General features: G+C 32.7%; 2 protein-coding genes across 9 annotated transcripts in view; one reads left to right on the top strand and one right to left on the bottom strand.

Annotated features, from left to right (window-relative positions):
• LOC105680066 (putative leucine-rich repeat-containing protein DDB_G0290503) overlaps window positions 1–13,615 on the top strand; it is a 22,535-nt gene extending 8,920 nt beyond the window's left edge. The window contains exons 1-7 of one of the 7 annotated variants that reach the window (XM_012380498.2): window positions 5,539–5,871; window positions 8,159–8,301; window positions 8,371–8,750; window positions 9,808–10,042; window positions 10,854–11,215; window positions 11,732–12,022; window positions 12,426–13,615. In XM_012380498.2, the coding sequence (XP_012235921.1) occupies window positions 8,442–8,750; window positions 9,808–10,042; window positions 10,854–11,215; window positions 11,732–12,022; window positions 12,426–12,614 (1,386 nt within the window). In that variant the 5' untranslated portion in view covers window positions 5,539–5,871; window positions 8,159–8,301; window positions 8,371–8,441 and the 3' untranslated portion in view covers window positions 12,615–13,615. Of the gene's footprint in view, window positions 1–5,538; window positions 5,872–5,940; window positions 6,891–8,158; window positions 8,302–8,370; window positions 8,751–9,807; window positions 10,043–10,853; window positions 11,216–11,731; window positions 12,023–12,425 lie in introns of those variants that run through there. The other 6 variants (XM_067347351.1, XM_067347350.1, XM_012380497.2 and 3 more) reach the window with 6 other exon arrangements.
• On the bottom strand, window positions 13,188–19,970 carry Trl (Trithorax-like). Of its 2 annotated transcripts, XM_067347353.1 has the most exons (6): window positions 19,579–19,970; window positions 18,943–19,150; window positions 18,678–18,860; window positions 18,351–18,606; window positions 14,953–15,291; window positions 13,188–13,851 (listed from the first exon to the last, which is right to left on the bottom strand). In XM_067347353.1, exons 2-6 carry the CDS (start codon window positions 19,129–19,131, stop codon window positions 13,553–13,555), a joined length of 1,266 nt encoding a protein of 421 aa, XP_067203454.1. In that variant the 5' UTR covers window positions 19,132–19,150; window positions 19,579–19,970; the 3' UTR covers window positions 13,188–13,552. The 2 variants fall into 2 exon arrangements, with proteins under 2 accessions (XP_067203454.1, XP_067203453.1); XM_067347352.1 differs by lacking the exons at window positions 13,188–13,851; window positions 14,953–15,291 and adding an exon at window positions 15,469–17,782 and having other exon boundaries at window positions 19,579–19,968.

The following is a 19,970-nucleotide window of genomic DNA, read 5'->3' as shown; positions in this document are numbered from 1 at the left end:
TGGCTACTCTTTCAAGGAGACGTACATTGCACATTTTCTTCGATATAATGAGTATTCTGTTTAATATGTGGCAAATCAGTTTATACAAATTTGTATTTGCATGTAATTTGCTTGATTCATACTTAATTTGTTAAGAGAACGTTACTTGATGCGTACTAGTCAACTAAACTTGTAAATTATACCTATTGTAGAATTACAGACAGGTATCAAGTCATCAATAAAACACAAAATATCTTAGATAACACGATTTTGACATCTTTTTTCTATAAGACATAAAGTTAAAATTTAAATAATTTTATAGATGCTGCTTTCTTCTTGCTGCTGATGTTTTAGTAACAAATCGCCCAATACTTGCAATGGTCACTTTACTTCAGAAATACTCATAGTCCAAATATGATGCGTTTGTATCTCTTGGAGTATTGACAAATAAATAAAAAATTTTGAAATTATTATACATAATTGATAATAAAATAAATCTAGCTTTAATTATTAATAAAATAATAAAAGATTTAAAAGAAAAGAAAATTTAAGCAAGAATTTTCGTCCTTAAAGAGCCTTTTATTTGTTGTACAAGCTTGCCGGATGTGCTAGTTAAATGTTAAATAGAATTTCTGTAATTCGAAAAACAATTTTTTTGATAGCCAATCAATATATCTGAAAAAGCTGTCAATAAATAAAATATCAGCTTACTTTTATACAAATCAATAACATTCTGTTCCAGAAGTTATTAAATTACTTCAAAAAAGGAACTAGAGATCACAAGAACGGCAATTCACCTTGCAGTCGAAAGAATGAACACATAAGAAATGTATATCAAATTGACGTTAAAAAAATTGAATATACGAAGCATTTTTTTTTGTTATAACCATCCTATCTAATTCGATCGATGTCACTGAACGAAGTAGATCAAGTTATAATTTCTTTGCGATGTAATATTTCAAGCACTCTCAAATTAAGAATATCACATTGCATTTTTTTATTACTTTTAAATTATTATTTTAATTTTATTTTGAATTATATTATCATTACATTATTACTATTACAATTTAGATTTATATTTATTAAAATGTTTTAAATCTAAGTAATTCTCCTTTTTCTACCAAATATATATTTGTCTTATGATAAAAATTATTGCAGTTGAAGTAGCGATAAGTGCAAATATTTAAAAGAAAGGATTTACATTACAGTATACATAATAGTATATATAATATATTCGACAGCTTAAGTGCAAGTTATGTTTGTTCCAGTTTATGCGTGAGGCTTGTTTACAAGTCCTCACTCCAAAAATTCAGTGTTGTAACTACTTTTTTTCTTCGTGATGATATTTCGTGTATTATAATCAGTTGATAGGAATTTTTAAATACGGAGAAATTGTATATGTCTAACTCCATCTAGTGTGTGAAAGTTGACATATAATCCAAGATATATATATATATATATATATTGCCAAAACTGTGTCGCGCGATCAAGCAGCTTCTACATATATTCGGCAGTGTGTATTGTGACATTCGACGCTTGTGTATTTCAACTTTTATATACTAGATGGAGTTTGACATGATGATTATCTCGTATGCAAAAATACGATCAATTTGTTATAATATGTAAGCGCTTTATATGTAGTTTTCATATGTAGTTTTTCGCTCCTCGTTGGTAAGGGCTAATTTTTGTAGCACTGTGGGGATAGCATTATTCACCCCACGCATAAACTGGATAAGCATAAATTATTACATTTATATATATATATATATATACTCTCCAAATTTTTTAGAGTAAAATCTAACTCCAAACGGGTGGATATTCACTCCAAGCGATAGTGAAAATACTGCCACTCGTAAAGAGTAAAAATTTACTTTTCAGAAAAGTGATTGTTTAACTCTAATGTAGAGTAAAGTAGGGGAAGGTGGGGTAAGACGGACCCCCTAAGCAAAAATGGCTATATTTTTTATATTAATGACAAAAAATAACTGAAATTTAGCATGAAGAAACTGTAGAATGTTTATTATAAGATTATAATGTTAAATTTTCAAAATTTGCAAAAGTTTGAATTATTATTAAGATTTTTAAAAACTTAATTTTGGTCCGTTTTATCCCATAGATGGGGTAAAATGGACCATCCCATGGGGTAAAATGGACCAAGCCGAGATAATATGGATCAAGAAATAATTTAACTGATCAACTCAAAATCAAAACTATATAGTATTTATTAAATATTTTTGAATAAGAATAGAAATTAATTTAACATTAATTATTTTATTATACACACAAATCTTTAAAATAATTATAATCTTTATAATTTTTAACGTTTATATTAAATATAACATTAAATATAACATTTTAAAATAAAGCATGTAAATAAAATAAATAATTATTATAAAATCTGTTTTTATTTGGAGACATTATTTTCAATAAATTTCAAGTTTCTTCTACTTTTAACAGTGCGTTTTTTATTTTTTATAGCTTTTTTCAGTAAAAAAAAATGAGATGTAAAATATTTCTCAAATCAGAGCAAATATATAAGCAGAAAACTATAAGTAGAAAGTATAAGTAGAAAATATAAGTAGAACAAATATATAAATTGGTCCGTTTTACCCCATTTAAATTGGTCCATTTTACCCTACATGACAACATTAATATTATCTTATTTTTATTTACCTGTATCAAAATTATTTTTTAAATGTAACTGATGAAATATTACTTCTCAATAACCAGAAATATGGAACTTGTAGAAAAATTTAAAAATATTAAGTTTTGCAATCTTAGTCACTTAAAATGTAATACTAAGAAATTAGATCACGAGATCTATTTGCAAGAATTTGACGTTTCTTTATAAATAACTTACGATAGTCTTATGATATAATGGTAATTTTTAAACAGTTAAAAAGCATTAAAAAGGAAATTAATTTTATGTTTATCCAGCAGATAGAGGTACTTACTAATAAGATCTAGCAAATGGACCATTTTACCCCGCGGTCCGTCTTACCCCACCTTCCCCTATTACTGTACGTTAGAATTAAACAATCACTTTTAATACTTTACTCTATGTTAGAGTAATGTATTACTCGTTCCGGCGTGATTAATTCACTCGATCAAAGAGTGAAATCTTCATTCTTTCGTCAAGCGAATTTTTCACTCAATTGTTACGAGTAAACAGATTCACTCTTAATAAGTCTTAATTCTAAGCCGATTTTCACACTGACAGTGAGATAGCATGCTACATACGACGTAAAGCTTTGATTAGTTGAAATGAGAAGCAGTGTCATTGCTTCTCATGACACTGCTTCTCATTTCAACTAATCGAAGTTGCACATATAGCATGTTACCTTAGTGTAAAAGCTGATTAAGTCTCCTTTTTTCTTGTCGCGGCCATATATAGATACATATAACATTAAAATTAAGAAAAAACATATGCTTACAAATTTTACAATTTTACGAAATACCTCACAAAATAAAAAGATATATCCCTAAAAAGTCACTTGCACTTGATTGTATGGTGACCCGATTAATAAAGTATTATTATAAAAATTTTCGTTTTGCTATAATAAGAAATAAATAGTTGTAAAATTAACATGACGAAATGACATTTAAAAAATAGGCTAATTTTACGGCTATTTATTAATTATTAAAGCAAAAGTAAAATTTTCAAAATATACACTTTACCAATCTCTTAACTAATCACAAGTATCATTTTATGGACATTATGTTTCAATGTATTTTGTAATTTTCAATATGTATTTTCTCGCTTTTAACGTTGTCAATCAATTAAGATGACTGCGATGAGAAATCAGAACCTGAAACTAAAATAATATATTTTTTTTTAAAGTAAATAATGTATAAATAAGAAATAGACAAAATAATATTTATTAACTATAATTGACAAAGTAATATATATTATAAACACATTATTAAGACGTTATTTTTATGTTATTTATTATTTCTTCATCATCATCAGATAATCTGTAAAAATAATTAATTTATTATTTCTCAAATAAAATATCTCCCTCATCTAGAAGCTTGCAAATCTTATCTTTCAAAATATTGACGGCGTCTTCCGAAATTCCACTGCTTAATAAAAATTTATTTAAGTATTTTCAGTACTGTTTAACGTCTTCTAACAAAAAAAAAAAATTTAATATTATTTCAACAGACTTAACTATAACCGAGATTTTGCAGCACATGGTACGCACTTGCCGATTTAATAAACTACAAATCATTATATAAGTTACTTCTCATTGTACTACTTGTTTATGCAAACCGACTCGATATGCAAATCGAATTTATGACGAAGCTACGTAGCACGGCGAACCACATGCTGTAAGATCTCGATTTACTCTTTCTGTAACCTAATCTAGAAAAACAATTTAACCTAAACACCATTCTTTACATAATATATTAAATCAGTAAATAAACTACACATAAATTCTTATAAGTATTTCCCTCTGGAAGAAACATTGACATTTTTATACGTCTATCTACGTGTATTCTTTATAGATATTCTTATTTATATCCACGATGTTTTGCAAATACGTGTAACAATGAAACGAGAACAAGAGATAATGAGACGATTACAAAAGACGCCTTCCTTGACAACAGTTATCATAAATTATTAAATCAATATAAAAAAAAGCAGAGACGGATCTGTTGAATAGGATGAAGGCATCGGCAAAGCGTTTGTTTTAAAATTACGCGCATTTCATTCACTCTTCATGTGAATAAAATATTCACTCCACACTGCATAGAGTGAAAATATTCACTGTACAAAATAAAGTACACATAATCACTCTATTTTGCAGAGTAAAAAATTCACTGTACAACAAAAAGAGAGAGAATTAACTCCGTATGAATGAAAAGTCACTCTAACTCGAGGAACACGACCAGTCACTCAATTTTTCGAGTGCGTTTTCACTCCAAGAAATTTAGAGAGTAAACAAGCATATGTACATACCATTATTGGAATTTTTACACCGGTGTTATTTGAATAAATACTAAAAATCTGTAAAAAGCTTTATACTTAGAATACTGCTGTATGAAAATGCTGTATTTCTTTGTGTTTTAATTAATTTAAGGAAGATAGCGAAGTGACCCTGACTAATTATTACACTTTTACATTATAATAATAATTGTAATAACTCATGATGATATTCATATCAAATTTTGAGTAACAAATTGCATGAAATATCTTATCTCTTACATTCACACTCGGCATCGGCCAGAAATAATTTCCGACTTAATAAGAATGCTTTAGCAGGAAGTAATTATTATATTCTAAAAACATACTGATTATAAAAGAACACATTCTTACATTATTAAAAGCTTTTCAATTAAAAATAGTTCTCGAACATGGAGAGAAACATAAAAAAACTTTCTTAAAAACATTTTTACAACAATTCAATTTTTTTTTTTTTAAACTTTTCTCTTAATTTTATGGAAATCTCTAAAACTTCCCTGTATAGAATATTGATACGAATTATTCCACCGCATATTGAAATTACACGACTTATATATACGCGCTTACAAGCTTTTGCTTATGTTTGTTTGACAACATTGTGACGATGCGCGATTTATGTCGAATAGTCGATCCTTGACGCGGATGAAATTATCACGGTATACACGGGTCAGCGAGTTATCATCAATGTGAGCTCGCGACACGTCATTTCGTGACAGTCTACGGGAATCATCGTGCTCGCACACATTTAAAATTCACGTTTATTGTGTACTCGCGTCTAATGACGTTAATAAAAATAAATAACGTTTATTTATAAAGAGCGCTGGGTGACTCTTTGAAATATGAATAACCGTAAATCGTGTCCCAATTCAGAATAGAAATTCAAGTTCAGGGAAGAAAAAGTTTGAATGTATTAATCAACTGAACACGTAAGTAGCATCAAGTTTTCTGCAATAACACTGTAAAGTATATTTACAATGTTGCAATCTTGCAATGAAACATTTCTATAATATTCCTGCAAATTTTTTATATTGTATGGGATAATTATAATCCGCAAAGGATAATAAATCGCTAAGCTGAGCTTATTCAATCTAGACTAGTTATTCGACAAAGTTTTATTACATGTTATTACATTTTACGCGTAATTTGTTAAAAATATCTCTTTCTTTCTGTCGTGTTTTTTCTTCAAAATGCGTGCGTAATGTTATTTCACAGGCAAAAGATAAACATTTCCGCATTTGAGTTTATTAAATTGTGATTGTGTGTTTTTTTTACAAGTAAATGCAATTCATGTGAGATTCGTTGTGCGTTCCAAACAAAAAGTTAAAGGAATTTCATGAACAATTACGCGATTGATCTCTAAAACACGAAAAGAAAAAGAAAAACCGCAGAAACCGCAGCGAAACTCATCGATGCAGCCGACGAGCCGGTGAAGGTGCGACACGAAGCGGGAAATGATGGATTATTAAATTAGAGTCACCATGACGACCGGCGGTCAAGGAAATAGGTGACTGCGGACAGTCGAAGCCTGACTTGCTGACGATGCATTAAGCGGTCAATCGCCGGTTCCGGTTTCGCGACGACTGAGGCAAAATATGACACGCGATGATCTTCGAGTGCGGTTCGGAAAACACAATCTTATCCCGGACGATGTAATCAAGTGCGTCGATCGGATCGCGCATATATTCACCGCGTAGCCGCGACAACCACGCGTGTGATCTAATGGAGAAAAATCGTCGGCACGCTCGCACGAGACACGACCGATGTAGAAATCGGCTCGATTTGTCGATCGGCAGTCAGTCGCGACTATTGGTGCTAGTGACTTGTCGGCAAATATCAATTGTGAAAATGCCGGATGTTATAATCGTTAGATATTAATCTTGTGAGTAACAATCGCGGATGGAGCTAGTAAAAAATGTGATATTGCTGAACATCCCTCTTATAACGAGTAATGATTACTCACTTTTTAATATAATTTTAAAATAAAGAGTTTTCTTATAAAATAAGAATTTATACGTGCACTCTTTACGAGACAGAAAAAGAAAAAGAATGTGCAATAAATGTAGGCAAAAGAAAGAGTTTATAATTAGTGAAAGTGTACAATTTTTTAATAATAGTTCGGAATTTTGCATATAATAAAATTATTGATGTATGTCTAATTAATGATTAAATTAATAGACAAATTTCTCGGAAAAAATTGAACTACTTAAAATTCCATAAAATATTCTACTTAATTTAGCTATATTAATTGAGTTCTCGTAAAGATAAAATTTATAATAATGCTATTATTTAAAAAATTGTGCGGTTATTGAAGTTTGGAGATTTGTGAACGTTGCACGTGAGATTTTGAATGAAAATTTCATGTTTGCTCAGCATACATATTCAACTTTAATCACATGCTTAACATAGTGATGTTAAAGGGTAAAGGAGGTGTTTAAACACTATGCGAATATTCAATTATAAAGACGTATATTTGCTAGTTTCCGCGATTCAAAAAGATTTAATGTTTGCCGCATTAATATTTCGTAGACTTTATGGGCTCATTAAATACCATGCATTCATAATTTTGCATTTTGATTAGCTGAATTTGTAAATGCAGCTTAATCAAAATGATTAAGCAAACAAATCAAGGTTTCGTGTATACTTCTAACCGCATAAAATTAATAATAAGAACGGAACTATGTAAATTTATCCACGTATGTATGTACATTCCGCATTGCGAATATTCCTGAAATAACGTAATATTGCTTTGTAAAATTGCTTGCTTCGTAATATTAATTTTTAAATAATTTTTTTAATTAATGTAAATTTAGATACAATGCTTATTACAGGTATGGCGAACCTATGGCGAAAAAATTTTATTCATACGCAAAAGAGTTATTGTGTGAAATCAATTTTATTTTAATTTTTTTCAATTATCTAATTAAAAATAATATTTGAATACAATAGTTTTAAAATTTGAATAAATATTGAAATTACGTATGCATTGCTATAATATTGTTAAAATGAATGTTATTCTTAATTTATAAAAATTTTGTTTTAATTTTTTTTAATAATACTCTTTGACACCCGTCATCCATTGTTATATATATGTTTTTTATTTTTTGGCACATAAGCATAAAAGGTTCGCCATTCCTGGCTTATCATATGCTTACTTATCTATTACATTGTGCGGCATATATAAAGTACTTTTGTGTTATATTCAATTTCTAAAAGTTGGTCATGAAACGCGGATTTATCGTCAAAGAAACGAAAGAAGCACAAACTTTGTCATTGACAAATCAAGATGTATGGAATTTATTATCGAGAAATCGGCATGTGAATTCATCATACACAAATCGAAATACGACCGCGTTCAGGTGCGTCCTGTTTGCGGGAATTACTCCAAAACTCGATTTCTTCCACACGTCAATCTATCGTTCTTGCAGGCGGAATTTTCAACGTGGTAAAATCTACACGTGCTCCACGTCGATTGGAAAGCGTCAAGGATCGCCAGACGATGTTTTATTTGGACAAAAAAGGCGCCGCAGCCGCCGCGAGATACAACTCGTCTACACCGAACGAGGAAGAGAATTTTGGCGACGATCGGGAAATTGCGCTATCATCTGGATCACACCGCGACAAGGATCATCGAACATTCGAGTTGTCCGCATCAATATCTCGCATCAAGTCCGACGATTCGGACAGTTGCAGTTTCTCACAGGATGCGTCGAAACAGGAGAGTGGAATTTACATGAAAATGGAGTTGAATTCTTTTCAGGACGATTTGGACATCGATCTGATCGAGAGAGATGTTATCAATGAAACGGTGAGCGCAGTCTTATTTATCAGTGTTTAGTGTATAAAATACTTCAAAACATTAAAGCTTAAGTTTTATACCAAATTTTATAATAAATTTTAAATCAATTTTTTTGTCTTGTTTGAAAAAAATATAAAATTTTAGCATACATATCATGCATGAATTTCAAATGCAATTCAAAAATAACTTATAAAAACCACAAGCAAAAATCATAGAAAAAATATAGTGTGCAACTTATTAATATTTATATTAGATATTTCAACTTTAAAACTTTTTAATTTTATTAAACTTTTATGTGAGAATAAATTTTCTATTCTCTGAAAAATTACGCAAAATAATTTAATAATATAATGCAAATAATTTAATAACAATAAAGCAATACATAAAAAAAGGATCAATTTATTTCTAATTTTGAAATGTTACATTACATACATTATGCACACGCAAGAAAGTGATTGCTATTATTTTCGTACTTACAATTGAATTATCAAATTATGTTATTAAATTAATAAATATTAATGTGCTTTAATTTTGCACTCGAGTCTAGTTTCTTGTCAGTATTTTCTATCTATAGAGAGTTAGTTTATTCTAATTACGCATCATCTTCGTATGCACGTGGTTGCATTTCACGTGCAATATGCATTTCTAGAACTTCTTCTACTTAACAAAACATGGATTTTTATGTTCTTTTGCACGTTTTTGTACATGTTTTGTATTATGCGAATTATATCCAATCCCATTATCGGACTATGAGACTACAAGATCAGTTAATTAGATAAATAAATGCAAAGACTGATCAATATCGGCTTGCCCGTAATAACATATAGCGCTTATCGTTTAACCGTAGAATTGTTTTACCGTAAATTATTTATATAAAAATATTTATATAAAAATATATCAATTTTTTATAATTTTCAATTTAAACATTTTTTAAATTATATATTACTTACAATTGTTAATATTATAAAATTTTTAATACGACACTATAAAAAGCATCAGTAATACACGAGGGTTTATCGAGATCCGAACAAACGCAGAATTAATAAATAATATCATTAACGTGCAGAACTATCCGCCCACAACCGTAAACAACAACGAATGCGAAGTCAAAGAAGAATTCAAACCCAGAGCTTATACTCCGGAGAGGCTGATCAAATCGCAAAAGTACCGGATTCTCACACCGTCTCCTCCTTACTTTGTTTTCTCAAAAGCGAAGTTAATGTCGGAGGAAGGGAATGATAAACGAAAGTACCAGCGTTGTCGAAAACGATTGAATGGTCTGTTGGATTCCACGCAAATCGGTACGGTGATACAAATTTCTCTTTTCTGCTCTTTTTCATTGTTCGCAGGAAGCATCAATAGTCCGTTGCGCTTGTCCCTTGAACTGTCCCTCAGTTAAAGCCACTTTGTAGAACTCCTCCTCCACCTCGATGGCACCTGACCTAATAAAGTTTCGCGGTTTACCAATGCGCGGAAACGAGTTGCTTGACGTATCAGATTTACTTCGTTTCCTCATCCCCGGTAAGCTTTGTACGCCTGCGAAAGATGCCGAGTAGCGTGAGATTGCAAAACTGCCACAAGCATTGTTGCCGGTGCGCTAACGGCCTGAGAGAGCTTCGATCCGAGGTGAAGCTCGATTGGGTTTGCCATGGAAGCTGAAGAAAAGCTAATGGAAGCAGCTCCGAGAGCGATGACTTGAATTTTACTAATGTCATCGCAAGATTATACAGAATTGATAGAAATTTTATCATGCTACGTAATCAATAAAATAATTATTTAATAATTTGCTGTTAATTTGTTCAATACTTAAAAGTTTATATTAGGACTAATGTAATAAAATATCAGTAAATGTCGATTTGTCAAAATAAAACAAAGGAGATATTCTTGATAATAATAAAAATTAGAAATATAAGAGAAAAATGTTGATTATAATTAACTGCTGCTAATACAAACTCTTCTATAGTCTTCTAATTATACTTTTAAATTAATAAAGATAAATATTTTATTTAGCTCAAATTCTTGATATCTTTGTATTTTTTAATGCTTTTTATCAAAACTTAATAAATGCAATCACAAAAATATATATGTAAAATACATAAATTACGAATGCAGGTGCAACGCAGTTAAGGACACTTCTGAACATATCGCCCACGGATGTAAGGACGTGCGCATTTTCTTCACTCATTTCCGGAAACGAACAATGCATCGTCAATGATTTTAATACACCAATGAAATCAAAAAATATACAAAATACGGAGACGTTTAGCAGCAACAGATCGAGCTACGACAGGTTGAATTCCACCTTAGACAATTACAAGAACCTGACCAACTGTTTATCCTCCCTGGACGATACTTCTGGTATACAAAGTAACGATTGGAGTTTGGAGACGCAGAGCGACATGCAATACACACCAATGAGTCTTTGCGACGAGTTGGCGATCGCATCGAGAAGTCACACCAGCAGTTTTGCAACCGTACGTTTTCTTGTTTTATACAAAGTCCTGTATCAAATCAATCATTGACTTTTTATTAAACAAAAAATTCGAAGAAAATAATTGATAAAGAATAAATTATTAGAAGAATGCAAAAATTTGCAAGGATGCAATTTTTTCACTTTTTTGTTAAATATTATTGTATATAATTACATCAATATTACATATAGATTTTTTTAAAGAAATTATAATTGGACAAAAATATTGAATTATATTAATATTAATTTATTGCATGTATATTATAGTGTTTAAATGGATACAAGCTTAAGAATATTACTTTTCTTATTTTTGCAACAATATTTCATAATTATATGCAACATGTACGAGCAAATACATCAAGTAAAACTTTGATTTAACTTTAAATCGGATTATAGTAGAAGTAGCACATATATTGCACTTTCTTCGAGAGTTTAGAGTTTGTTCGAAAAGGGACTTTACAAGCCGATTTGCCCAAATTTCCGTTAAGACTAAAACAGTATAAATTAATCGTATTTGCAGGACCGAAGTACTGCTATTAACGAAGTGATGTCTATCCTTGAAAGCCTTCAGAGTCATCCTGAAAAGGCAACAATCCTCTTAAAGGAAGATGATCGATTCGACGATTGCACGTCCCATCACGATAATTTAACAAGACTGGCTCTGGCTATAGAGACGGACGAAGAGGTATCATCGGCGGTTCCCAAAGATCCGAATAATGCGATGCACCATCTTCGTGAGAAAATAAAACGGTTGCGTCTCGGCAATAAAGAAATCCATCGAGATATATGCGATTTACGTACAAACTTTCAGGTAAATATTTCATCATTCTCGTCTTTTTTTCTTTTTTATCCTCTCTTAAGAAATACGTGTTATCAATATCTCGATAGTAGTTTTATTGCTTAGCATTAAAGTTTTATATTTTAAACAAAGAAATGATCCAGAATGTACATGAAAATGTGCATTTTATTCATTTTTGTGCTTTAGAATCTTATATCATATTATTTGGTAGATCTAAAACTTTACCGAGATGCATTAAAATCTTATATTTTAGATTTCTTGATCATTTCTTTAAGATATAAGATTTCAATGCAGTAAAATATGAATTCTAAAATGCAAGGTCTATTAAATTAATTGGTTAAATTATTTGATTAAATCAATTTGGTCTAACAAATATTACATAATTTTATATATACATTTATTCTGGATTTAACAGGACGACGAAAAGAAAACGATTGATTTGTCAAATAAGACAACGAAACTGTTACAAGACGTTCGCAATTTGCGATATTTTGATGACCTTCTGAAGCTCTTAAAAGGGAAACTCTACTGGATATCCAAGAAAAAATGGCCATTTGTTTTAGGACATAGCGAACCCTATGAAGAAAAGAATCTAATCATCTGATTATGATCTCAAAAATCACTGTACCTTTCAAAGACTGTGATTATGATCTCAAGCATTGTTGCGAATGGTCGATACACAAGATAAAAGAACTTTTTAGGGAAGAAGATGTAAGTGATAGGAGTATTATAGCTCCTTTTCTCCGATCTTCCTGAATTCAAGGTTCATAAAAGGAAAAGTACCTTTCTTCGACTCGATAATCTTATCAATGGCATTGCCATCTAATGATTCAAAATAATTAACATAATATTTGACAATTTGTAAAAACAATCTGTAATTAACCGTAATTATAGCACAAAAAGTCGAATTGTCACTCGAGCAAGTAAAACGATATCATTCCTTGACAAAATTATGAGACTTTATGATATTTAATTTTCGCCTTCTTTCTCAATAAAACCATAGATTTTGTATATTAATATATTATAATATTCAATAAACATTGTATATTGATATACTCTAAAAGTAAGTATAATTTTATTATAAAATAAAAAATAAAACTCTTGTTAAAGTTTCTTTCTTTCTCTCCTTTTAAGCAAAATTCTCGCATTTACATTATGGAAAAGCAAGAAACAAACATTTTATTACTAAACAATTTATTATTTTATATTTCATATATATTTGAGTTCATGTACACATAGCACCAAGTAAAAAATTCCTAATACTACACATCGTTGCTACATTGCTCTGTTATGCATTCGTTGCACTATTTTTTATCGCTACTTCGTCGGTTTAATTTTCACATCCGTGATCGCCACATAGCATTAAATATTCATCTCTCTATAAAATAACTTAAAAAACGCAAATATTCCATTTTTTGTAAAGTCTACTCAGTGCTCTGTTAATACTGTCATTTTCGAATTTGTTTACAATGCAAGCTGACATGTTCACACTTTTTGCATGAAATCGCGGACCATTTAGGAAGCGTTTTGCATGCCGCAAAGTTAAGTGATGTCCGTGCGCTGCATGTGTCTAGCGTGTTGTCGAGAGGAATCATGGTACGCGATTCCCGCACGAAACATCTCGCCGTGTCGAAACACATCGTGGGACGCGGAGAAGGATGGCAAGGTGGGCAATGATGGCAGTAAGCAGCTCAGCATACTGGCACCGCTGTCCGAAGAGTAAATTCCATTGGCCGGAGGTACTATAGACGCACTGCATGTACTCGAGGTGGATCCTGGCAAGGAATGCCCATTCTGATCGCCAGAACCCAACAGGCTCGAGCTCGGAGCCATCAAGTTTCCTATGGACATTGAAGAGATCTAAATTTGCTGATGTTACAAGAGAACAAGATCTCTTTCTTGGCACCTTTGTATATTTACATTCTTATTATAATGAGCATATGTGTGAGATCGAATTTTAAAATTAGAATTAGAAGCTAATTCTAAAATTAATGAAATCTTTATAATGACGAAAAATAATATCTTAGAAATATTGTTATATTAAAATGCTTATACATTGTTACTTTAATGTTGATTAAAAAATAGACTATATTTTTTATAAACTATAAAAAAATTGTATAAGCATAATTATAAAGTTAATAATTAAATATATTATTAATCAGCATATTGAGATTAAAACCAATAATATTACATACCATAAATTTGTGATGGTACTGTTTTATAAAAATAAAAGTATTTTTTATAAAATATTTTTTATAGAAATAAAAGTATTTTTAAACAAAATTATTTTTAACGTATTTTTAGAGTTTGTTTTTAGACAAACATGAAATTTGATATCGTACGAATTAATCCGCGATAGCACAATATATGATGAAGCTTCAAGCGAATATATATTGCAATAAATATATTGCAATCGTACTCTCGCAAAATACTAATAATTATCAATGCTTATAGTCACACGATACAAAATTTACATCCACGTACAGGCGAGACTTACAATTCACGCCAATATGTTCGCGATGTAATCGCTTTAAAGCGATAACGTATCCGTTAATCCCTTGACAATATCGCGTACATCGTAATAAAGGATAATATTAAAATATTAATGCGATTGTGTGACATTTCTCTATCGAACCAACGATTTATGACGAGTCTATTAGCAGTAATTATTAAACACATCATACATAATGAGAAAGATCTCTATACAGAAAGTAAATAAAACTTTTATAGACGCAGATCGATATTAATTTTGAACACTATACTTTTATGTGCTTTTTTTTTATATGTAAAAATTTTTTTTATATAGAATAAGCTTTAAACGCATTTGGTTTTGCAATTTGAGGTAAAACTAGTTGCATGTAACACTTAAGCGACAAGATAAGATTTTTTTTTTTAAATGTCGAGTAATGACATTTTACTCGAGTAACTCGCTCTTGATTCACCTGGAAGACTGACGCTCGACGCGGAACTGACGGACGAGGTGATCGACAAGGGCGTCATCATGGGAAAGTCTGAGGCCTCGGTGGACCTCGCGGCGAGGTGCGAGTCTATCCTAGCAGTGGGACGAACGCACGCCAACGACGACAGGCCGAAATCATTGACCCTGTCCGTCGCCGCTCGTCGATGTCTCGCGTGTATGCCCGACTTGCTACCGTTGCCCAAACCGAAGTGCAAAAGCTCCAAGTGTCTTCTGAGATTTCTCGACTGGCGCAGAATCGCACCGCACAATGGACAAGACGCCGGCTGATCGGACAGACTGCGTGCCTTCGACAATGCGTCCCCTGGAACGAATTCCATCAAGACTAGACAAATTTAAAACGTTCCGCGACCCTGAATATATCGCCGTGCCTCAGACATTGTGCCTTCCCATTTCGTTCTGACAAATACGGTAAATGTAGATGGGATAACAATTGAGACGATTAGTAAGATGATCGCTGTTTTTGGAGAATAACGCAACGTAATATATCACATACTTTATTTGCAAAAGAAAAAAAAACTCGATATTACACATTATAATGTTATCTTATTTTCTCTTCGATGAAAATGTTTTGTATATACACTACAACCGAATCCTTCTATTCTTAACATTTTCTATTCTCAACTGCTTTTTATTCTTAATCGGCTGGTACCCTGTAATCTTAATTTCTTCTCTTGTTTTTTCCACGTTAGAGTACGTTAACGTGAAAAAGCAACTAAAAGATAAAAAAAGACAAATTAAACACAAGAATAAAATGAAACAAATAAAGACAAATACAAAATTTTTTAAATCTTTCAAATGAGTTAAGATTAGGAGGTTCGATTGTACTGTTAACAGTCCACGTATACAACAAAGTCAGTCGTACAAAATAGGAATGTGCGCCGATTATTTCACTTTACGACTCTATTGAAAGATTCTGAGTTTCATAAAATAGTACTTGTAAACAATAGCCAATGTACTTAAAAACTGCTTAGTACTGTTATTAGACCATTTTATAGCAAAAAAAATTACAAGGACAATAAAATAAATTGCAGTAGATAAAGTCGAATTGTATGAGCGCACGTACAAGTCTCGCGTAATTATCACGTAAGTCGATGGTAAAAGAATAACGAGAATGTCGCATCTCCCAAATAGGACTTTCTCCTTTATACTTAAAATTACATGTATAATCCTACGGTATTGCCTTACACACTAATGTGGAAGATTCTTGTGTATAAACTTAATAGTGCAAATATACTCAGAATTTTAGTTAAATAACGCGTAGTCAAGTAATTACAAATAATCGTTCAAATAATTGAATAATAGAGCTATACAAGTAATATTCATCATCTTCTCCATTCTTACATATGCTTGTATCGTACAACCAGTGGCATACCCATAAGGGGGGGGGGGGGGAGTTAAAACCCCCCTCCGAAATTTAATTAATATACCTTATTTTTTTATTAACTTAACAGCAAAAAGTAAAAAATCTGTAGTTAAATAAAATGCGTTCAAACATTTGTATTTTTTGTCTGTTATTAACTATAGTCTCAATTTTAATAATTCAAAATTCACGCCAATATCCTTGCACACAAATAATTATGATAGCTTTTTCAGCTATACTGCTGTTCGAACGTATATAAAATCTAGTTTAAGATATTCATATTGTGAAAGGATTTAAATAAATTAAGAAACTTAAGAAACTTAAAAAACATCTAGCAGCCATATACATATATATAACGTATATAACATATGTAACATATATATATAACTATATATATATGTAGACAAATTTTTTGATTATTTAAACAATCCAATTAATCTGATTATTTAAGAAAAACCAAGAAAACTCAATATCAATTTATAGTTATGCTACCATAAAAATAAATTATATTTTTTAGTAAACGGTATAACATTTTTATATTTTTTAGTGTGCAATATAAAATTAGCCTGACTTTTGGTCATACTGTTTCATTTTGTGTGTGAATTTTAAACCCCCCCCCCCCCCCAAAAAATTATTCTGAGTGTGCCACTGCGTACAACAAATTCACGATCCCCAGTATTGTATGGTTATGATGTAACCGATAACTAAATGGATTTCGCGAGAAAATTAGCTACGAAACAAATGATCGATACAAACACCCGTATTCATTTATCCCGATACATTTATCTAGCAATCGTCGGCGATGGGATGCTGCTCGGTGGCGAGACCACGCTCTCAGGCCCGTGCAACGTTGGCGAGGGTAGACTGGGTTTGCAAACTATCTGTTCGCAACTGTTACTGCCACTGTCGGTCCCATAAGTCACCGACTGATCGTTGTAGCCAGGCAGCTCTACCTCATGTTTGATCTCCGTTATCATGTCGGAATTATGCGGTGGCGGCGTCGTTGTCGTCGCTGGCGTCGTGTTGTTGCTGAACCGGTATTTGCAGGACGATATCAGGTGCCTACGCAGATTCCGCGCCTGGCGTAACGTCGCACCGCAAAGCGGACAGACGCCTGGACAATCGGAAGCGCCGCGTGATTTCGATTGATTCGCACTTCCGACTAGCGTCCCGGTCGACACTGTCTGATTGGCCGCCAACCCAGACAACGCCAAACCGGGTGAATAGCCCATGTTGAGGGAGGAGGAGAACTGCGGTATATGTAACGACGAGAACGGTTGCATCGGCATCAACGTGTGTAAATGCGACTCGCCGTCCGAAACGTGATCCTGATGTGCTGCCTGATGATTATCCACGAGGGACGATTCTTGAGACCGCGGCGAGTGACCGCCGCCCTGATGATTCGCGTAGTTTCCAACCAGGCAGTTGTCGGCTGTTAACAGACACAAACACAATGTTACCATACAGGGCTGAACTGACGTTGTTTTGGTTCCCTTATCTTGAATTTATTTCTCTCGCTCTCGCTTTCCCTCTTTCAGTCGTACAAATCGGAGGACGACCAATCAGAATTGCAGTTCAACCCGATTGATGGTTGTGCTTGTGTCCGTTTTAATGAAAAAGAGCTTACGTAGAGGTACAGAGTCTCTTGTAAATGATATTTGACATGGTTCTATGAGAGGTTTTATGAGTTTACTAAACATAATAATACACCGGACACAAAACACAAGTGAAATGTCTTTGTTGTTTTAAGTGATAATCTTATAATTAATAAAATTAATTGATAAATTTTTAAATAAAGTGAAAAATTCTCGTTTGATAAATAATATGTTAATTAAAAAACAAAATAAATAACTTCGTCATGTAATCTTATTACAAAATATTCCAAAATCAGGAAAATTTACAAACTTAGTTATATAACTTATTTTGCACTTCGTGTTTCCTATTTAAGATACAAAATAAATTTATCAAGAAATAAAATATTTGCAAACTGTTCACTTTACCTGCATCATCAGCTTGATCTGTGGTATCGTCATCCTTGTTTTCATAAGATATTGTTCTGTTGTTATCATCCAAAGGTCTACTTTCACTGTCAGTAGTGTTACTGGGCCATTTTCCAGAGGAAGTGGACGACTTTCTCCTCCTTTTTCTCCGTTTCAATGGATAGTAAGAATTAAGTGCTGTCCTTGATAACCCATCATTTCCCGTTGGCGTTGCTGATCCCGTTGGGATCGCTGATGCAGGAACTTCTTCTCCGCTCTAAACATAAATATAAATTAATTACATTCCATTTTTTTAACACAACTAGCTCAAATCTATCAGAAATGTACTTCTGTCAATATAGTTGGTGGCGTTAATCCATGAATGCATAGACAATGTGCGGCCTGAAGCAATGAAGGCAACTGCGATGGCTCAACGCTTACTTCTCCTCTGTATACAAATTCTAAGAGAGACTCCAAATCATCTGCACCAATTCCTGCCAACATAACAACTGGATGCTGGCATGGTGTGCTCTGTGGACAAAATATTTTATTGTAGTCCGATATTATGGCATTTCGAATTATACATTCTCACTAAATAGACCAATGATAAAACCTTTAATAAATCCAATAGAAATGGACTGGCTGCACAAAGAACAATTTTATGAGCATGAAAACTACGACCACCAGCGGCTAAAGTAACATCCACCAAATCGCCATGTCCTCTCAACAACTGTACTGCAGAGGCCAGAGAAGAACTGAATTCTCCCCAAGAAAGACTATAGAGCTGGCTGCTACTACCCATTTTGTATCAAAGGATTTAACTGTAAAATAACAGACATAATTTAGTGTATTCTTTAATTTCCATTACATTGATTCTATTACACATGTCAAGTGACTAAACATATGTATTGCCTGATTCAATAAAGCAACAATGTTCGCAATTTTTTTCAAATTCTATCTCATAAAAAAATTTGAACAGCTGACACAAAGTGTAATATATGAAACGAGCACACAGCTGCAGCTTCTTTACAAAATAATAGTCCAGCTGGAAAACAAGCATAAATTTATTCTGAGAAATTTCCCAGGAACCAGTACAAAGCACGCGTGGACAATTCGCTGGCTAACGGTAACGATGCGTGTGTGCGATTCCCCCATCCACGTTCTTTAATTAGTGCCCCCACCCGATTAAGCGCAATCAAACGCCGCGGCGTCGTGCCGCGAGCTAACCTAACAAACATGACTGCTCTACCTGTGACAGTGAAGGCCTCTCGTCCCAAAGACGATGTCGACGACAACACGGCGATTTTCTCGACTGGCAATTACACGATGTGCGCCTTTAAAATTAGGTTGGAGAAAGTCGTGGTGCACGGAGTCACCTAGGTATAAGTCACAAGTTGAGGATCGAGCGGCTGCTAGGTCGAACTGAAACATGCAATGTCAGGCGACGTGATGTTCCCGGAACGCGCGCGTTGCACGAAGAAACGTAAAACACGACGCCGCAACGCTTCGTTTACGAGGTGCAACGCGGCACGCGACTTCGAAAGCGAGATTCAAATCTTGTCAGAAGCGATTGCGTATGCATATGTATGTATACACGACGCACATTTGTGACGTGCACTGCGTGACGCGACGCAGTGCCGC

The sequence above is a fragment of the Linepithema humile genome, chromosome 1 (genome assembly GCF_040581485.1).
Source record: "Linepithema humile isolate Giens D197 chromosome 1, Lhum_UNIL_v1.0, whole genome shotgun sequence".
In the NCBI taxonomy this organism is placed as follows: domain Eukaryota; kingdom Metazoa; phylum Arthropoda; class Insecta; order Hymenoptera; family Formicidae; genus Linepithema; species Linepithema humile.
This window is presented reverse-complemented; position numbering and strand designations above follow the sequence as displayed.

Bases quoted from the DNA above. Each gene is read 5' to 3' on its own strand.
- Trl (XM_067347352.1), bottom strand. From the start codon at position 19,131: ATGGGTAGTAGCAGCCAGCTCTATAGTCTTTCTTGGGGAGAATTCAGT. The intron at 18,861-18,942 runs GTTTTATCATTG...TTTTGTCCACAG, and splicing joins TTCTATTGGATTTATTAAAG to AGCACACCATGCCAGCATCC. The intron at 17,783-18,350 runs GTAAAGTGAACA...GTCTGTTAACAG, and splicing joins AGATCAAGCTGATGATGCAG to CCGACAACTGCCTGGTTGGA.